The sequence below is a fragment of the Vigna unguiculata genome, chromosome 11, assembly GCF_037176805.1.
Source record: "Vigna unguiculata cultivar grain cowpea cultivar isolate G323 ecotype 2 chromosome 11, ASM3717680v1, whole genome shotgun sequence".
NCBI lineage: Eukaryota > Viridiplantae > Streptophyta > Magnoliopsida > Fabales > Fabaceae > Vigna > Vigna unguiculata.
Window position 1 is genome coordinate 32,196,115 of NC_140802.1, and position 18,707 is coordinate 32,214,821.

General features: G+C 32.5%; 1 protein-coding gene across 1 annotated transcript; it reads right to left on the reverse strand.

Annotated features, from left to right (window-relative positions):
- Positions 1-15,908: 15,908 nt before the first annotated feature.
- On the reverse strand, positions 15,909-18,395 carry LOC114170211 (peroxidase P7-like). The gene is made up of 3 exons (XM_028055698.2): positions 18,155-18,395; positions 17,693-17,884; positions 15,909-16,694 (listed from the first exon to the last, which is right to left on the reverse strand). The coding sequence occupies exons 1-3, from the start codon at positions 18,365-18,367 to the stop codon at positions 16,143-16,145; spliced, it is 957 nt and encodes a 318-aa protein (XP_027911499.2). The 5' UTR covers positions 18,368-18,395; the 3' UTR covers positions 15,909-16,142.
- Positions 18,396-18,707: the final 312 nt, after the last annotated feature.

The window sequence follows — 18,707 nt, forward strand, 5'->3', positions numbered from 1 at the left end:
GTGCTGCGTCCATTCCAAAAACCCAATTTGATCTTAGAGACATTGTAGGACCAATCTTGCACCATAATAAATTATGCGCTTCCAAAATTTGAATTATATGCCACTTTTGTAAACTGTACACCCGTGGCCCACCACTATTTCTTCATACAACTATACTTATCCAACAAAAAGGGACCCACCAACATATACATATATGAGATGAGGTATTACGTGAATACCCATGGACTTTCTTGCACTGAAACCACTTATAACCAATGATTTCCAAAGCCTATCTTCATGCATTAATTTTTTTTTCTATAACTTCTCCCCCTTTTTATTAGGCACGTTGGGAAGATTATTCTTCATTTCTGGCGAACTCTATGTTGTAACCATTCGTCACGTTTCCATTGGAGACATTGTCCACCGCACGTACTCGCATGAACCATCTCAGGCCAATCTCCATGTTGACGCCTCGCGTCCCGCAGTCACCGGCGACGACCTTTTTAACTTGATTGTTGTAACATCCCTAAAGAATATTACTGATATTAAATAAATAAAAATTCAAAACACAATAATTGTCGCATTTATTATAAACTATTTCCCAAAACACGGGAAATTCAAAACTTTAATATACAAAGCTATAAAACCGAGAGTCCATAATTCATAAAACTGAAATACAAAATCAATGGCTCCCGCCAAGTTTACATAATATTCTCAAAACAAAATCATAAGCATATATTATATGTATATACAAAAATATCCCCTGCTAGCCCTCGCTCCGAGTCTAAGAATCTCCTGACCCACCTGTCACATCATATGCTCCTAAATAACAAGTTATCCGATCATCGCCACACACACACAGAAAGGGTGAGCTATGCACAATATATATATATATATATATATATATATATATATATATATATATATATATATATATATATATATATATATATATAAACAAACATGAATATAAATATGTTTCCCAACCCAAAATAGCATAACTAAATTCTTATACTTTTCAAATCATCCCACCATAACCTCATAATCCTTCATGAGTCATAAGCATAAACTAGGTCTTGGGACTTCCTTGTGCTTCCACGAAACTAACTCATTCGTGGTCCAACCCTATGAGCCTATCCCGCTCATAGTTCTGCTCTACAGAGTCCTCGTCTGTAGTAAATCATCCAAGTCTTCTCACTTGGACCCTGGCACGCACGCAATCACCATACTATGGACTCCTCGCCCAATAGTAGCCGACGGGAACATACAGTTCCTTGCCCATTGTGCGCCCGACACATGCAATCACTATACTAAGGACTCCTCGCCCATTAGTAGCCGACGGGAACTCAACCAGTTCCATGCCCATCATGTGTCCAGCCACCAAGCACATCCTAGACCCTTATTGGACTTAGTCCTTCAAGCCCAAACACCACACCACATGCATATACAACCTAACCTTGGTATAAACAGCCACAACACACTCACAAGCACATAGAAACATAGTAATTCGCATAAACTCGCTTAAGCTAGGAACCTCTCGCCCAAGCTAAGCCCTTAGCCTTACTTAGGCTAGCTCAACTCGCCTGAGCGAGCTTAAAACAGTGACCACACCATGTTATCTCGCTTAGGCGAGATCCTCTCGCCTAGGCGAGATCATCTCTCGCCTAAACACCCATTCCAACACGCCTGACGAAGTCATCTCGCCTGGGCAAGATCCTGGTTCGCTCAAAACCCATAAACCCTCGCCTAGACGAGAAGTCGCGCTCAACACGCACAACTTCAACACCATCTCGCTTAGGCGAACCTATCTCGCCTGAGCGAGCGTACGTATCGCTCAAACCCAATCCTCGTCGCATGAGCGAGACGCTCATGTGGCAACAGGGTTTGCGTCCCTGCTAATCTCGCCTAGGCGAGCCTGGCTCGTTTGAGCGAGAATTGCAGGTCCCTACACTAATTATGCACACAACAACAGCGACAACAATATCTATTTGCATTCCAATTCATATCAATTTAGTTTACCCGTATTCCAACAACATATATGCATATTTTAGACTACCTTTGGTTCCCAAAACGTCAAGCACACACAATTACATCATATCCAATGCATAATCTCATTATATTCATACATTTGGGTAATAATTCCATTACAACAGTACCAAACCCACAACCCCCAAAATTCATCTCATATCAACACGAGATTCATCACACAAAGTCTGTACAATCAACAAGTATGACCTAAAGCATACAATTTCAGGTTCAGCTCCCCTAACCTGAATTTTAGATTGAAATTGAGAAGAAAAATTGAGATTCTTGGTTTGCCAATGACTAGGGATGGCAATGGGGCGAGGCGGGGCGGGGACGGGTTTCGCTATCCCATACCCATCCCCGCATAAAAAATTCATCCCCATCCCCATACCCAAACCCAACGAGTATCAAACTTTTTTCCCATCCCCATCCCTACCGGGTAACGGGTATAATCTCGTACCCATACCCGTACCCGTGTTCTAACTACTTCAATATTAATTTTTATAAAAGAAAAAAATTACGGTAAAGAAAACATAATATTATGAAATATTCAATATTAGGAGGATTTTCTTCGATGCCAAATACCTTAAAATAAATTATAATTGTTTACATTTTATATTAGAATACCAAATAAAATTTCATGTGAACCAAAACATTTATTAAATTTGCAAACTACAACATTGATGAACTTAGTTGATAAAATTAAAAAATATTTCAAAAAAATATAAAAGGAAAACAAATATTCAAATTAAAATATATTTTAAATGTTTGTTTACTTCAATTTTTTAAATTCTAATGAATCTCTTTTTTATACACTAATAAAAGTTATAATATATCACTTGATCAAAATGACACAAATAACAAATAATAAACATAATAATAAAAGGAAAAAAAATATTCAAATTAAAATATATTTTAAATGTTTGTTTACTTCAATTTTTTAAATTATAATGAATCTCTTTTTTATACACTAATAAAAGTTATAATATATCACTTGATCAAAATGACACAAATAACAAATAATAAACATAATAATAAAAGGAAAACAAATATTCAAATTAAAATATATTTTAAATGTTTGTTTACTTCAATTTTTTAAATTATAATGAATCTCTTTTTTATACACTAATAAAAGTTAGAATACATCACTTGATCAAAATGACACAAAGAACAAATAATAAACATAATAATAAAATTTTGACATAGATTTTGTATCTTTTGAACTTCAATATATGTTGGATAGTGACAAAAAAATATTCATAGCAATTACATTAAATTTTTATATTGTAGTAAATAAAAGTTATTTATACAATTAAAGTGAAAAAAAATTACAGTATGATTAATAGTGAGTTATAAAATAACAAATAATTAGATAGAATATATCAAAATATTATTCTACATGATAAAAATAAACAATAAATAAAAATATTAAAAAACTAACAAATGTGTGTTTTAGAAATAATTTGAGAGACTATCGAAAGAAATCGCACAAAGAAAATCAAATGTATAATTAAGGTATGATAAAATGAAAAATACCTTAGAGAACTAATTATTAAATTATGTTTGAAGTGGTTAAAATTAAATAGAAATATCATTAGTGACCAAAAAATTTGTCATTAAATTACAAATAAATTAGTAATTAAATTGGTCACTAAATCAAGTATCGATTCGATCATTGAATCAGTCACTAATTTAGTTATTGATTCAGACAATAAATCAACTACTACCACCAATGACGAAAAATAGTGACTAATATGGGTTACTGACTAAATCAGTCACCATTTCATGTTTTTCTTGTAGTGAATTATCATATACTATTTCTAAATATCATTATATATATATATATATAATTTTAACCACTTCAAATAGAATTTAAAGTGAAAAAATTACATTATGATTAATAATGAGTTATAAAATAAAAAATAATTAGATAGAATATATCGAAATATTATTCTACATGATGAAAATAAAAACAATAAATAAAAATATTAAAAAACTAACAAATGTGTGTTTTAGAAATAATTTGAGAGACTATCGAAAAAAATCACACAAAGGAAATCAAATGTATAACTAAGGTATGATAAGACGAAAAATATCTTAGAGAACTAAGAAAACTTTTCAAATATCAACATATATACTTAATGGTTGAAAAATAACGAAAATTATTTTAATGAAACAAAAGAGTTCTTCAAATTAAACAAAAATTAATAATAATAATAAGTGAAGAATTTTTTTTATATTACCTTAAATTGAGAGTATAAACATTCTCATGTGAAAGGAAAATTTATAATAAATAAAAATATTAAAAAATAATATAAATATTTAAATGTGAGGCATAATATTTTTTTTTTATTAACATACATCATTTTAACATAATTACATAAAGGTTATGATAAGATAAAAAATATATTGGAGATGAGAATGAGTTTCATGACAAATGAAATAATTAAAAGAAAAAAAAATAGAAAACAAAAAAAAAATATATATATATATATATAGGAGTTACTTGATTAATTGTGAATATTTTAATAATTTAAACAAGAATGGAGATATGGTTTATTTGCCATCTCTACCAATTCCAATGGTTGCTCTTCTGCTAGGTTTTCTTTACCCTTTCACATTGCTAGCAAAAATAAAGCTTATTCTTTGCCTACCAAGGTTTGAACCCGTGACCTTCCACTCATAAGGCCAAATCACAACCATTATGCCAATTCACATTTGGTGATACCTTTCAACCAAAAGCAGTTTACATCATCAATCCCATACTCATACATATTATTAAAATCAATAATAAAATAACAACACATAATTGGCATACATAGGACTCGAACCCAAGTCCTCTCACACAAACCAAGTACTCTAAACCATTTGAGCTAGTACTCTTCCATATCACACCAACCAACAATTAATGCCATAAAGGCTCTTTTTACTCGCATTTATTAATTAATTAATTAAGTTCACGGGTCTTACAATCGTAACTCAGACATTTCTTGCAGTCCTAGACACAACAAGCATAAGCATCCTGCGTGAATTGCTCAAGAAACTTCTCCAACACTTTGTTGATGGCTAACATCGCTTCCTGCGAAACACGCATATCAGGATCTTTGCCCTTGATCATGGTCCTGATACGATTCATGGGAAAAATGTTGGCTTTCCCATCTTCACCACTTCCTTATGCTTTTGGTTCATTAGAATCATGCCTCCAGCAACAGAGAAGACAGATGGAAGCTCGCATAGTTGGCTAAGACAATTCACTTATAAATGTGAAAATAGCCTTTAAAATGCAAGCTCTTTTCTTCTGGAGGAGACCATCCCCTTTATGAATCCTGCAACATCCATTTAAAGGAGCTTATTTTCCAGGATGGGTTGCTATGGGGTCTTAGTCTCATGAAACAAAAGCAACCAGAACCAAACCACCAAAGCTCCGGAATCGGAAAAAGAGACAGCATTGTGTTGTGTTGTTGATTAGATATGCGATTTATGGCTTCTCCTCACTCCTTCAACACTCTCATTGTTCCTCTTTTTCACCTCCAATGCCAATCCTTAATTTTTTTTTTATAAAAAAAACAGAACCAAAAATAACATCCAAAATTTGTTAAGATTGTTAACAAAATTTGCATAAAATTGATAAAAGCATAAAATAAAAGGATTTCCTGAGGTGTGCAAAAACATTACCCTTAAGGATTTATCTGCAGTATATATGCAAAACCCCCAGCGTACAACAGGAACATCTCGAATATATCCTGAGATAACAGAAACTAGCAAGATAAATAGTCTTTAAGGAGTAAGCAACCCAGGATATAAGCGAAGAACGAAAAGAAAGAAAATAAGAAAAGGAGAAATGAGAAAAGGTTATTTTTTGGAAGAGGATTTAAGCTCCTATTTATAGGTGATGAATGGATTTAAAAAATCCATGCTCTGTAACTGAAAGCCTAGTGTGGAAAATAATATTCCATAAAATGTAGATGTGGGATCAACATGTGGTGGAGATCTTGCTGCAACGACATGCACTATTATAAAAAGGAGAGAGCTTGCTAACGTTGCAACAACTCAACGCTATTATTTTTGGGTTTAATTAATCGTATAGTACCCAGTTTGGGGCTAATGTGTCAAATAGGTACCCGGTTTTAAAAAAGTGTCAATTGCATCCCAACTTTTGAAAATTGCTTCAATTAGGTCCCTTTCAGACAGAGTTGACTAACGCCGTTAGTCAACGTGCCACGTGTCAATATGTGGTTTTTTTTAATATATAACATTATTTATTTATTTATTTATTTATTTATTTTCATGAAATTTGAGCATAACATTTTAACACTTTAGGTTGTTTACTTTATTTATTCTTATTTACACCAATTTATTTATTTTATCGAAGATGACGTTCAGGGTTGATTGTTTCTCATCTTCACTATTGTTTTGGTTGTGTTTTTTTTTTGGTTTTGGGTATGTCCAGGTTGCAACAAGCGGTTGCTCGAGTAGATTGTTTCTTGTAGTTTTCAAGAAGGGTGTCTTGATATTGCAAGAGTGTGTGATTGTAAATCATTGAATTTCTCTAAGCTATGCTAACTCAACATAGCTCACAAGAGTTAACCAATATAAATATGTGTATCTTGATATCTATCTTCCATTTTATATTTCTTTGATCTTTCTTGAGCTTTAATCCAAGATTTCTTTGTATCACTATTTTAAGGTGTTTTGCGTAAAGGTTTAAATGCAAAATTAAATAAGCAAATAATTGGTATGCTCGTGTGTTGTTTTACATTGTAAGAATAACATGGTACTTTGAAAAACTAAAGTCTAATTCTTGTGTATTATTCCTACAATATTTTAACTAACTAATTAATTGTGTGTTTTAGTCGATTTAAATATTCTTCTTCGTTACAATGCTTAAAAAGTTCATTTGGTCATGCAGTTTCTAAAAGCTTTTGTTGCAAATTTATGATGTCATCTTTTTCCAAGGACATTACAGGGTGAATGATGACAATGCATAGAGGCTGGTCGGAGTTGTAGAGCTCACCACGGCGGTGGTTGAAATGGTGGCTAATGGAGTCCCATGGAAACATCACAGGAACGATCAGGACATACCGTTATGATCACTGATTAGCAGAGACTCATATTGATGATTAAAACGTCACATGCAAGCAGAAGACAAAAAAAAGACTAAAAAAAGAGAGCGGAAACTCAACTTACGCGAACGGAGAAACTGATCGGTCCAATTTGAAGAGCTCGCCGAGAGGATCAATCCTATGGTCTCGATTCTTAAATCAGACGACCAGAGAGACAGAACCTCTAGAGAGAAGTCAGAGAACTCTAGAAAAGTGGTTTCTAGAGAGATAGTGTATTTTAAAATAATGAAACTCGTTTATAAAAATTCAATTTATACTAAAACCTTTTAATATTTAAATAATTGAGTCTCACTATTTTTAAACCACTATCACTTTTTAAAACGCCATTTTCTAGGGTCTTACATCCTAAATATTCAGAGGTTATCTATAGAGATTTCATCAACATAATCTAGATTCTCATCTAACTTTGAAGATTTATAGCAACGTAAATTGTAGATATGTCTATGACCCAACACTATAATAGGAGACCAAGGAGAGGCATTTGGGACATCACTCTCTCATGTAGTTCGTGGAACTTCTTTCTCCCAAACACCTGATCCTCTCTTGTCTTCTATTTTCATATTATTTTCATGTCTTGTAACACTTCCATGGAGTGCTAAGCTTCCAAGATTGGTTGTCTTGTAATTGTAAAAATGGATTTCAAGGTTTCAAGTTAGTAATGAGTTTTTATTTTATTTATTTATTAGAGTCTACTATTGTTTTATTCTTTTTACTCGAGTATCATTTATGGGTTTTAAGATTTCCTTTGAATGGTATTGAGAAGTCAATTTTATGCATAGTAATTAATAATAATTCATATTAATTTTTAATTAGTAATCTTTGATGTGAGTAAAACAATAATTTTTTATATGTATATGGTGGAACATGTAAAGGATAATTAAAACACATAGATTGTATACGGAGAAACAAATTAAGTGTTATTATAAATCTTTTCATTTATATACAGTGGAAATAAATGAGAAAAACTAAAATGAGTTTATTAGTCGTATCCTAGTTAATTCAACATTTAACAAATGTTTGCTTAATAAAAAGACAGATAAAAAGATTAGTGCTATAAAGTGGAATGAGTATAGCGCAAAGTGAATCTTAATCATATAAGGTGGAATGAATAACGTTCGAAAAAAATTAATTGAGTGGTTGCTTTAAATTTAAGTTCTCTAATTTTTCAATTACATTGAAAAACAATTTTTTGGAAATCAATGAAGTATCCTAATTTGGAAAAGGAAGAAAATCTACCCAATTTCATATCATTGAATTAAATCTTTTAATCAATCTTGCATTTGTTTATTTAATGGTTCTTATTTCATTGCACAAAAATCCTTTTATTTTGCTTTCAAGTAGCACTTATGAAGTTTCGTCCTTAATTAGATTTATCATTGTAGGCATTTGATAGTTTATCATTTGGTTTTATTTGTTAGCAAAATTTGCATAAAATTGATAAAAGCGTAAAATAAAAGGATTTCCTGAGGCGTGTAAAAACACTGTCTTTAAGGATTTATCCGCAGTATATACGCAAATCCCCCAGGATACAACAGGAACATCTCGAATATATCTCGAGATAACAGAAACTAGCAAGATAAATACTCTTTAAAGAGTAAGTAACCTAGGATATAAGAGAAGATCGAAAAGAAAGAAAATAAGAAAAGGAGAGATGAGAAAAAGTTGTTTTTTGGAAGAGGATTTAAGCTCCTATTTATAGGTGATGAATGGATTTAAAAAATCCATGCTCTGTAACTGAAGCCTAGTGTGAAAAATAATATCTCATAAAATGTAGATGTGGGGTCAACATGTGGTAGAGATCTTGCTGCAACGACATGCATTATCCTAAAAAGGAGGGAGGCTTACTAACGTTGCAACAACTCAATGTTATTATTTTTGCAATATTATTATAACTATATAACAGTTCCCCACATATTGCAAAAGATAAGAGATAGAAAGAAAGAAAATCATGGGTCTCAACTAAGATGTAATGCATTAGAGTTGGTATAGCAAGCTATATGAAACAGTCTTAGATTAAGAAACTTAACACATAAAGTAGTTGGTATAGCAAGCTATATGAACAAAGGACATTTGATGTGTGTTAGCGGTTTATCAATCACAATACATCCTCACAATTCTTGATGTTATCATTGTGTTGTGTTTACTAGGCCATGCGTGTGCCTGGTATTCATGAGTGCTCTAGAGATCATGCCAATATGTCATACAAGCAGCCCCACTCGACATTCATATAGGTGATTTCATCAAGTGTATGCTGCAAATCATACACCATCCATAAGGGATGTCAAAATCATTAAAACTTTGTTCAAGTTAAAAGTGTTACACCTTAGAGAATTTTAATTACAAAGTTTAACCTCTCAATAATGCAGTCTCTAGCACTTCCACACACACACACACACACCACAGGAATGGACATAATTGATTTTAAAATCAATTTTAGTGCTATCAGAACTAACAAATGACTTGTTTTTACCAATATGATCCTTATTCATGGGATCTCCAATCGTAAAGGTTGGGTTACCATCACTTGTTTATTTGCAAGTGGCTGAAGTCACATTCCCCTCGATGTTTCTAATATCATGTTTCATCTCAAGGGTTTAGTCAGAGGATCTGCTAGATTTTGTTCTGACTTCACATACTCAATGGAAATTGTTTCACTCTTTAGCTAGCTATTGCCAATTGACAGTCACAAAGTATTTTCATTCCTAGTGGAATGTTAGCTAAGAAGTTCGTCAACTACAGCTTCACTTTCAGCCCTTTCCAGAACAACATGCTCATATTTCTTGTTGATCTAACAATAATTATTTGCTTGGCTGATCTCCATGAAATCACATTACCCCAAGTGTGAACCTATTACCACTAATGGATTTTGTCTTGTCTGAATCAGATATTCAGTTTGCATCACTGTACCCTTCTAGTACAATGGGGAAATCCTCTATATTCAATGATATATTCCATTGAATCTCTTAAGCATCTTATAAGTCTCAATATTCCTAATTAGAATATTAAGTGTATATTCTCAGTCTACTTACTGCATAAACAACACAAGGTCTAGAAAAGACTATCACAGGCAGTAAGCTCCCAATTATCTGAGCATACTGAGGTTGAGAAAATAATTCTCCTCTATTTTTCTTTAATTAGTATCATAAGGGATATTCACCCATTTATAATTTCTAAACTTCTTAAGAAGTCTCTCCATAACACTTTTGTGATAGTAATACTATCACCCTTCCTTATGATCTTATTTAAAAAAAAAATCACATGGCTTCATCTAGAAACAACTTATATTTTAGAATAAAATTCTAAACAACTTAGTTTTAGAAACTATCAAATTGCATATATCAATCATTAGGTGAAAAGCGATAACCTAAATAGTTATTTTATTTTACTTTGAAAATGGGGTTGGATTCACTCTTTTTTTTTTTTAAATCCTTCGAGTAATCGAGTAAAATAACACCCTCATAGTCTTAAATATTCCAAGATTGGTAAAAAGATAAATACCTTATGGTCCACTCAGCTTCATCCTCTCACGAAAAGATTATTGGTGCTGCGTCCATTCCAAAAACCCAATTTGATCTTAGAGACATTGCAGGACCAATCTTGCACCATAATAAATTATGCACTTCCAAAATTTGAATTATATGCCACTTTTGTAAACTGTACACCCATGGCCCACCACTATTTCTTCATACAACTATACTTATCCAACAAAAAGGGACCTACCAGCATATACATATATGAGATGAGGTATTACGTGAATACCCATGGACTTTCTTGCACTGAAACCACTTATAACCAATGATTTCCAAAGCCTATCTTCATGCATTATTTTTTTTTTCTATAACTTCTCCCCCTTTTTATTAGGCACGTTGGGCAGATTATTCTTCATTTCTGGCGAACTCCATGTTGTAACCATTCGTCACGTTGCCATTGGAGACATTGTCCACCGCACGTACTCGCATGTACCATCTCGGGCCAATCTCCATGTTGTCTCCTCGCGTCCCGCAATCACCGGTGACGACCTTTTTAACTTGATTGTAACTCAGACATTTCTTGCAGTCCTAGACACAACAAGCATAAGCATCCTGCGTGAATTACTCAAGAAACTTCTCCACAACTTTGTTGATGGCTAACATCGCTTCCTGCGAAACACGCATATCAGGATCTTAGCCCTTGATCATGGTCCTAATACGATTCATGGGAAAAACGTTGGCTTTCCCATCTTCACCGCTTCCTTATGCTTTTGGTTCATTAGAATCATGCCTCCAGCAACAGAGAAGACAGATGGAAGCTCGCATAGTTGGCTAAGACAATTCACTTATAAATTTGAAAATAGCCTTTAAAATGCAAGCTCTTTTCTTCTGGAGGAGACCATCCCCTTTATGAATCCTGCAACATCCATTCAAAGGAGCTTATTTTCCAGGATGGGTTGCCATGGGGTCTTAATCTCATGAAACAGAAGCAACCAGAACCGAACCACCAAAGCTCCGGAATCGGAAAAAGAGACAGTAGTGTGTTGTGTTGTTGATTAGATATGCAATTTATGGCTTCTCCTCACTCCTTCAACACTCTCATTGTTCCTCTTCTTCACCTCCAATGCCAATCCTTAATTTTTTTTATAAAAAAAACAGAACCAAAAATAACATCCAAAATTCAAAGGTTATATCTAGTCAACTAGAAGATAAATCCTTAAGATTGTTCGCAAAATTTGCATAAAATTGATAAAAGCATAAAATAAAAGGATTTCCTAAGGTGTGTAAAAACACTACCCTTAAGGATTTATCCGCAGTATATACGCAAATCCCCCAGCGTACAACAGGAACATCTCGAATATATCCCGAGATAACATAAACTAGCAAGATAAATAGTCTTTAAGGAGTAAGCAACTCAGGATATAAGAGAAGAACGAAAAGAAAGAAAATAAGAAAAGGAGAAATGAGAAAAGGTTAATTTTTGGAAGAGGATTTAAGCTCCTATTTATAGGTGATGAATGGATTTAAAAAATCCATGCTATGTAACTAAAGCCTAGTGTGGAAAATAATATTCCATAAAATGTAGATGTGGGATCAACATGTGGTGGAGATCTTATTGCAACGACATGCACTATCGTAAAAAGGAGGGAGCTTGCTAACGTTGCAACAACTCAACGTTATTATTTTTGCAATATTATTATAAATATATAACATTATTTATTTATTTATTTATTTTCATGTAATTTGAGCATAATATTTTAACACTTTAGGTTATTTACTTTATTTATTCTTATTTACACCAATTTATTTATTTTATCGAAGATGACGTTCAAGTGTGATTGTTTCTCATCTTCACTATTGTTTTGGTTGTGTTTTTTTTTTTTGTTTTGGGTATGTCTAGGTTGCAACAAGCGATTGCTTGAGTAGATTGTTTCTTGTAGTTTTCAAGAAGGGTGTCTTGATATTGCAAGAGTGTGTGATTGTAAATCATTGAATTTCTCTAAGCTATGGTCAAGATGCATGTGCTAACTCAACATAAATATGTGTATCTTGATATCTATCTTCCAATTTATAATTTTTTGATCTTTCTTGAGCTCTATTCCATGATTTCTTTGTATCACTATTTTAAGGTGTTTTGCGTAAAGGTTTAAATGCAAAATTAAATAAACAAATAATTGGTATGCTCGTGTGTTGTTTTACATTGTAAGAATAACTTGGTACTTTGAAAAACTAAAGTCTAATTCTTGTGTGTTATTCCTACAATATTTTAACTAACTAATTAATTGTTTGTTTAGTCGATTTAAATATTCTTCTTAGTTACAATGCTTAAAAAGTTCATTTGGTCATGCAGTTTCTAAAAGCTTTTGTTGCAAATTTACGATGTCATCTTTTTCCAAGGACATTACAGGGTGAATGACGACAATGCATAGAGGCTGGTCGGAGTTGTAGAGCTCACCACGGCGGTGGTTGAAATGGTGGCTAATGGAGCCCCATGGAAGCTTCCCACTATGGTTAATTCCCCTTGTTCTACGTTTGGCATTTTGAAGAAAGTAAAGAAGGGAATATCGCGGGGCCATCGGCGAAGGCTCTGACGATGACGACGTCTTCGGTAACGAGCTTGGCCATGAAGAGTTGAAAGGTGTTTGATTGGAAGTTGAAGAGTTTCGTTTAGCGTGGTAGAGATTCAGACTAGAGAAAGATAAACCCTAAACCTAGGTGAAATAAAAACACGCACATAATTTATTTTTAATTAAGAAATTATATAAATTCTATATACTAAACTTTTGTTTGTAGGTAGTTTTTTTAAGTAATTTTTTCATATATTTTTATTATATTTATTTTCTACACTTATTTTCATAGGTAACTTCTCGTATGAAAGATTCTAATCATGTTTACATACGAAATTTTTGTATGTAATTTACTTTTATTTTAACCACAAACTTTTATTTTATCTACCACTAGTTTTCGTAGATAAAATGAAATTATCTACGAAAAATATTTCATAGATAATAGTCAATTTTCTTGTAGTGGAATGACAATTTTATAAAACCACTTCAACTCCCTCTTCTTGGTCTTATTTGCTTTAAATCAATAAATTTTACTCTCACTAGTATTAAAGCAATACTGAAATTATAAAAGAAGTATTAATTTGATGACATCAACGTCCACATTATCATTGTGCTCTTGTTTTACGACGACCATGCATTTGAGTAGGATTAGTTGGTCGGAGTGAGGCCAAAACCCTAGGAAGCCCACAACCTAAGATGAAGAAGTGCTTCACTTTGAAATCGTTATTGAGTTCTCAGAGCTTTTGAATGAGAGTGGAACACGTTGCAAGCCTATCATAGTGATTTGAGATAAAAGGGAAGCGTGCTTTGTTCATGGATTAGGGATTTACCTTTAAATTTTTGGAATGCGGGTAAGGAGCATCACGAAACTATGGAGAAAAGGGGGTTATGCACGTTAGAAAAGGGTAAACAAATTTTCAATTTGGAGAAAATTTTCAATTGGAGAAAAATGGGTTACGCATGTTAGAAAAAGGTAACCAGAGTTTCAATTTAGGGAAAATTTTCAAACATATCAATTGATGGATGCATTTTTGGTCATTCAAATAAAAAGACCCGTATTTACATGCAAAATATGTCAAAGGTTAAATATGTTTTTGGTCCCTTAACTTTCACTAAATTTAGGAATTAGTCCATTTCAAAATTTTGGACAAATTTAGTTCTTCATCTTTCGAAATACGTGGATTTAGTCTTTTTAATCGAATTTTGTTAGGTTTATTTGATGTTTCGTACGCATTTTAGGAGTTTATTTGAGTTGTTTATACTATTTGACACATTTTTTCTTTAATGTTAAGTTAAATGTTATTATGAAACGCGCTTGAAATGTCAAATAAATTTAACAAAATTTGATTAAAAGGACTAAATTCATGTATTTCAAAAGATGAATGACTAAATTAGTCCAAAGCTTCTAAATGGACTAATTCCAAAATTCATTAAAAATTAAGGGACAAAAAACATATTTAACCTTTATAAAAATAATAGTTAAAAATGTCATAATTTACATGCAAACTATGCTAGTTTTTCAATTGTCTTAGTATATTGTTAAAAAAAGTTGCATCTACCCGATCCAACAATTATGCTAAAGAACATGGTCCAACAAGGCCCCATTCAACATTATTGGCCTAAATTGGCTAAATAATATTAACAAATATATTTATTGATTCTGCTGCCATATATTAACAAAATATATGGTCAAATCTCTATAGTTTTATTATAGAATATATTAATATAATAAGTATCTTTTAATATCATATATCAACAAAACATATGATTAATATGGTTAAATGATATATTATTGCTATTTTATCACACATACAATAAGTTTTTACCATATTGATATTCTCGTGAAGGATAATTCAATTCATACTCACTACTCTATTCTCATATATCTTAATACTTTCTTACTGACTTGAGCGTCAAATAGTCTTTTGGAGATGAATTTTCTTCCGACAAATCCATCAAGATCATTATAGTTATCGCTTGGATTTTGTTACCTATCTTGAAAATTAAGTACTGAATACCGGTAAGAACAATAATGTTTTAAATAATTATCATATTAAAATTATTATAAAATACACAATTTTTTTTGTAGTCATGACATTTTTTTTTAAGTTTCAATCGGAGAGATCTCAACCAAATAAGTGATCATTATCTCAGTACAACTAACTTCATTGAGAATTTTCGGAAAGAGCATTACCAATTAGTGTTAGGAATAGATGTGCAATGAAATTATTAATTTGTTTTTTTTTTTTTGTCATTGACTGAATCTTCAAAATATACCAATGAACACTTATATTAATATTTTAAAATATATTAAAAGCTCTTTTAATATATCAACATTGACTTAGCATATCACAAAAATAAAACATGGGAACTCTAAAATTATAGATATTAAAAGTAAAATATTTTATTTATTTATTAACAATACACAATAAGATAAGATAATTGATATTAATTATATTATAAATGTGAGTTATCTATGAATTTCATGATTAATTTTTATTAGAGATTAGTTTATTCACTTTCTTGATTTTCTTAATTATATATTTTTATTTACAAAATGTCGAATTTAAAATCAATTTATTCCGACCAAGGAGTAACAGTGATTGTACTTGCAATCTCAAAAAGGAGATAAAGAGAATTTGAAAACACATAAATGTGGCTTGGATAAGGACCGGCCTAATAGCGAATAACAAATTCAGAAAAAAAAAAAAAAAAAAGCTTCTAGTAAATCATAAACACTTCCATTAATAATATATAACCCACGCTACACCAAAGATATAGTCAACTTTCGACAAAAACGTAATTAATTACTACAATTCTTTATTTATCTCTAAAACACGTTACTTCTAACACCCTGCTGATGGGTCCTCTAGTTATTATGGTGATCATCACGCTACACAAACATGAAGAAAACGGCATAAGTACGATGATGACGACGACGATGATCTTTATTACTATTTATTATTGCCACAATATTATCAGTTCACGACCCTGCAGTTCCTTCTGATCTCCCCATTGGTCCCAGTGAGAGGACTAATGTTGCCCATCTTCACCATGGCAATAGCAAAGTCCTTGAAAAAGGCAGTATTATTGGCAGCATAGGTGCTCGTAAGGGCATCTTGAGAGCCACCATTGAAAAGCTCTTGGTCGGAGTGGAGAAGACCACGTTGGTTCAGAAGGTTAGCGTAGTACTCGTTGTCGAAATCGGTTGGTGTGACGAGGTCGAGAGGAGCCAGGTTGGAGTTGCCTCCAGTAAAAGGACAAGTGGTCCTTCTTGTGGCGGCAAAGTTTGGATCAATGTTTGTTTCGTTGTATATGCGAGTCCTGAAGAGTAGGCACTGCGCTTTGCCAATTGTGTGAGCTCCTGAGAGCGCTGTTAGGTCCTTTGGTGTCAGACCTTTGGCTGCAAACGCGCTTATCAGGCTGGAGAGGTTTGCGAAAGGTGCAGGGAGGTCGCTGTTGGCTGCACTCTGATTTGCTGTTCTTGAATCTCTTCTTCCTAGAGGCACTGGCCATGAGGGTCCTCCTACCTGCAAACAATCATGGATTTTAAATGTTTTACTCACCAGCGGAAATAACAATATTTCGATGTACTACTAACACTGCACTGATGGATCTCTTATTAGCGACCGATTAAAGGATAAAAAAATAATTAGTCAGATAATAACTAATTTTGATATCAATTTATAAATTAAAAATTATTAATAACTAAAATAGTTTTTAAATTGATCGTTAGTATCTAAATTTATTACTAACATTAGTTATCAAAATTTCAACTACAAAAAAAATTAAATTTTCTCTACTAGTGATAATTTAGATACAAATTTAAAAACTATATTTTTTGATAATTAAAATCTTGGTAGTTAATAACCAATTTATTATGGTGACTATTTTAGAAACTATTTTAGTTATCAATAATTTTTAGTTTATGAATTAGTATATAAATTGATCACCGTACTACTTAATTATTTTTTGTTGCTTTTATCTTTGGTGAGTTACACTTTTGACTCTAGGGTTATGTGTTAGGAAGAGATGTTGATGATCAATATAGTTGGACACACTAAAAAGAAAAAAGCAAATATTTAGTGGGATTGTAGAACCCTAAATTTTTGTAGGGTTCCATGCACATTCTTCACAAAGAGATAAGGTAAGCACATGAGACATGAACCTTGATTTTTGTTTTATATAATGATGTTGTTTATGTAAATAAAGAAAAAAAACCACGATCAAGTTAATTGCTAGTTGACTTAGAATTTCAGTGACATCAGAACGCAGTCTGAATAGGAGAAGGAAAAAGCCTGCATATACATGTATACTGTTTATGTTTTACTTTTATCTTCTGGGCATAGTTGCGTTTATTTGTTAAGAACTCACGTTAAAGAAATTATTCTAACTTGTTATTTCCTACTCCACGCATCATGTAACGTTTAGTTATCGTAAAGATAGTGATGTGCACAGTGTTTGTGTTAAATATTAATTTTGTTTGCAGGGTTTGGTAATTATATAAATTATGGAGAATTGGACTCACCCGCACTACTCCATCTCTTGCAGCAAGTGCAAGAATATCAGCACAAGACACAGTAGCATTGCAAGCAGCTTCAACGTTGGTTTTAATGTTATCAATAACATTGAAGCCCCTCAATGAATTTATGTTAGGAAAAGCATTTTTCTCTCCTGTGAAGTTTGCAGTGTCGTCCAATAGAACTGATGCATCACAACCCTGCAAACAAAGAGACAATTCAAACTATACAGAGAATAGTTTTGAACCTTTTATCGGAGCTCATGTGCTAGTTTATAACAACATTACACAATAATCCAAATGAAACTCATTTGTTAATGCAAACAAAACTTTGGACGTGCAACCAAAAACGTTAAGGAAAATGCAGAAGATGAAAGTGTAAATTTGGCTTTCTTTTGGACACATTTGATCCTAATATGGAAAAAAATGTGAGCTTAGATTGAAAGTGCAAAGAGGGTTAGCAAGGTTTACTTGTACGAAGCAATCATGAAAGAACAAGCGAAGAATAGAGGCAGCCATCCTAGGTTCTGTGTCAACGGCTTGTCTCACTGTAGTGCGCACTATGCTTTGAAGTTTGGGGCAAGTTCTGGCATAAAAGGAGGGAGAAAGTTGTGCATTGCTTGGAAAGGCCAAAAGAGAAAGCATAGAAACTATAACAAAGAAAGACTTGTTAATGGAAGACATGTTGTGTATAACTAGTTTGAATAGCTAAATAACTCTTTTTTCTGTGAGTTGTGAAGTTGGTTTTAGAAGAAGAAACCTTGCATGATATTTATAGGCAAAAGGGTGTTATGCATGCAGAGAAGAAGAAGGGAAGAGAGAGAAAGAGTTAGATATGTGAGTGAGAAATTAGAATTAGAAAATGGAAAATTATGTCTTCAATTAATTTGTTTGGTTCAATTTTCAAATTTGTCTGCTTCTAGACGCTCTTTGCTTTTGTTTTGGGAAAAATGAATGCAAGAAAAATTGTAAAATGAAGACAAAAGATATGAAGAGTGGTTGACTTGATCTATTTTAACAAATT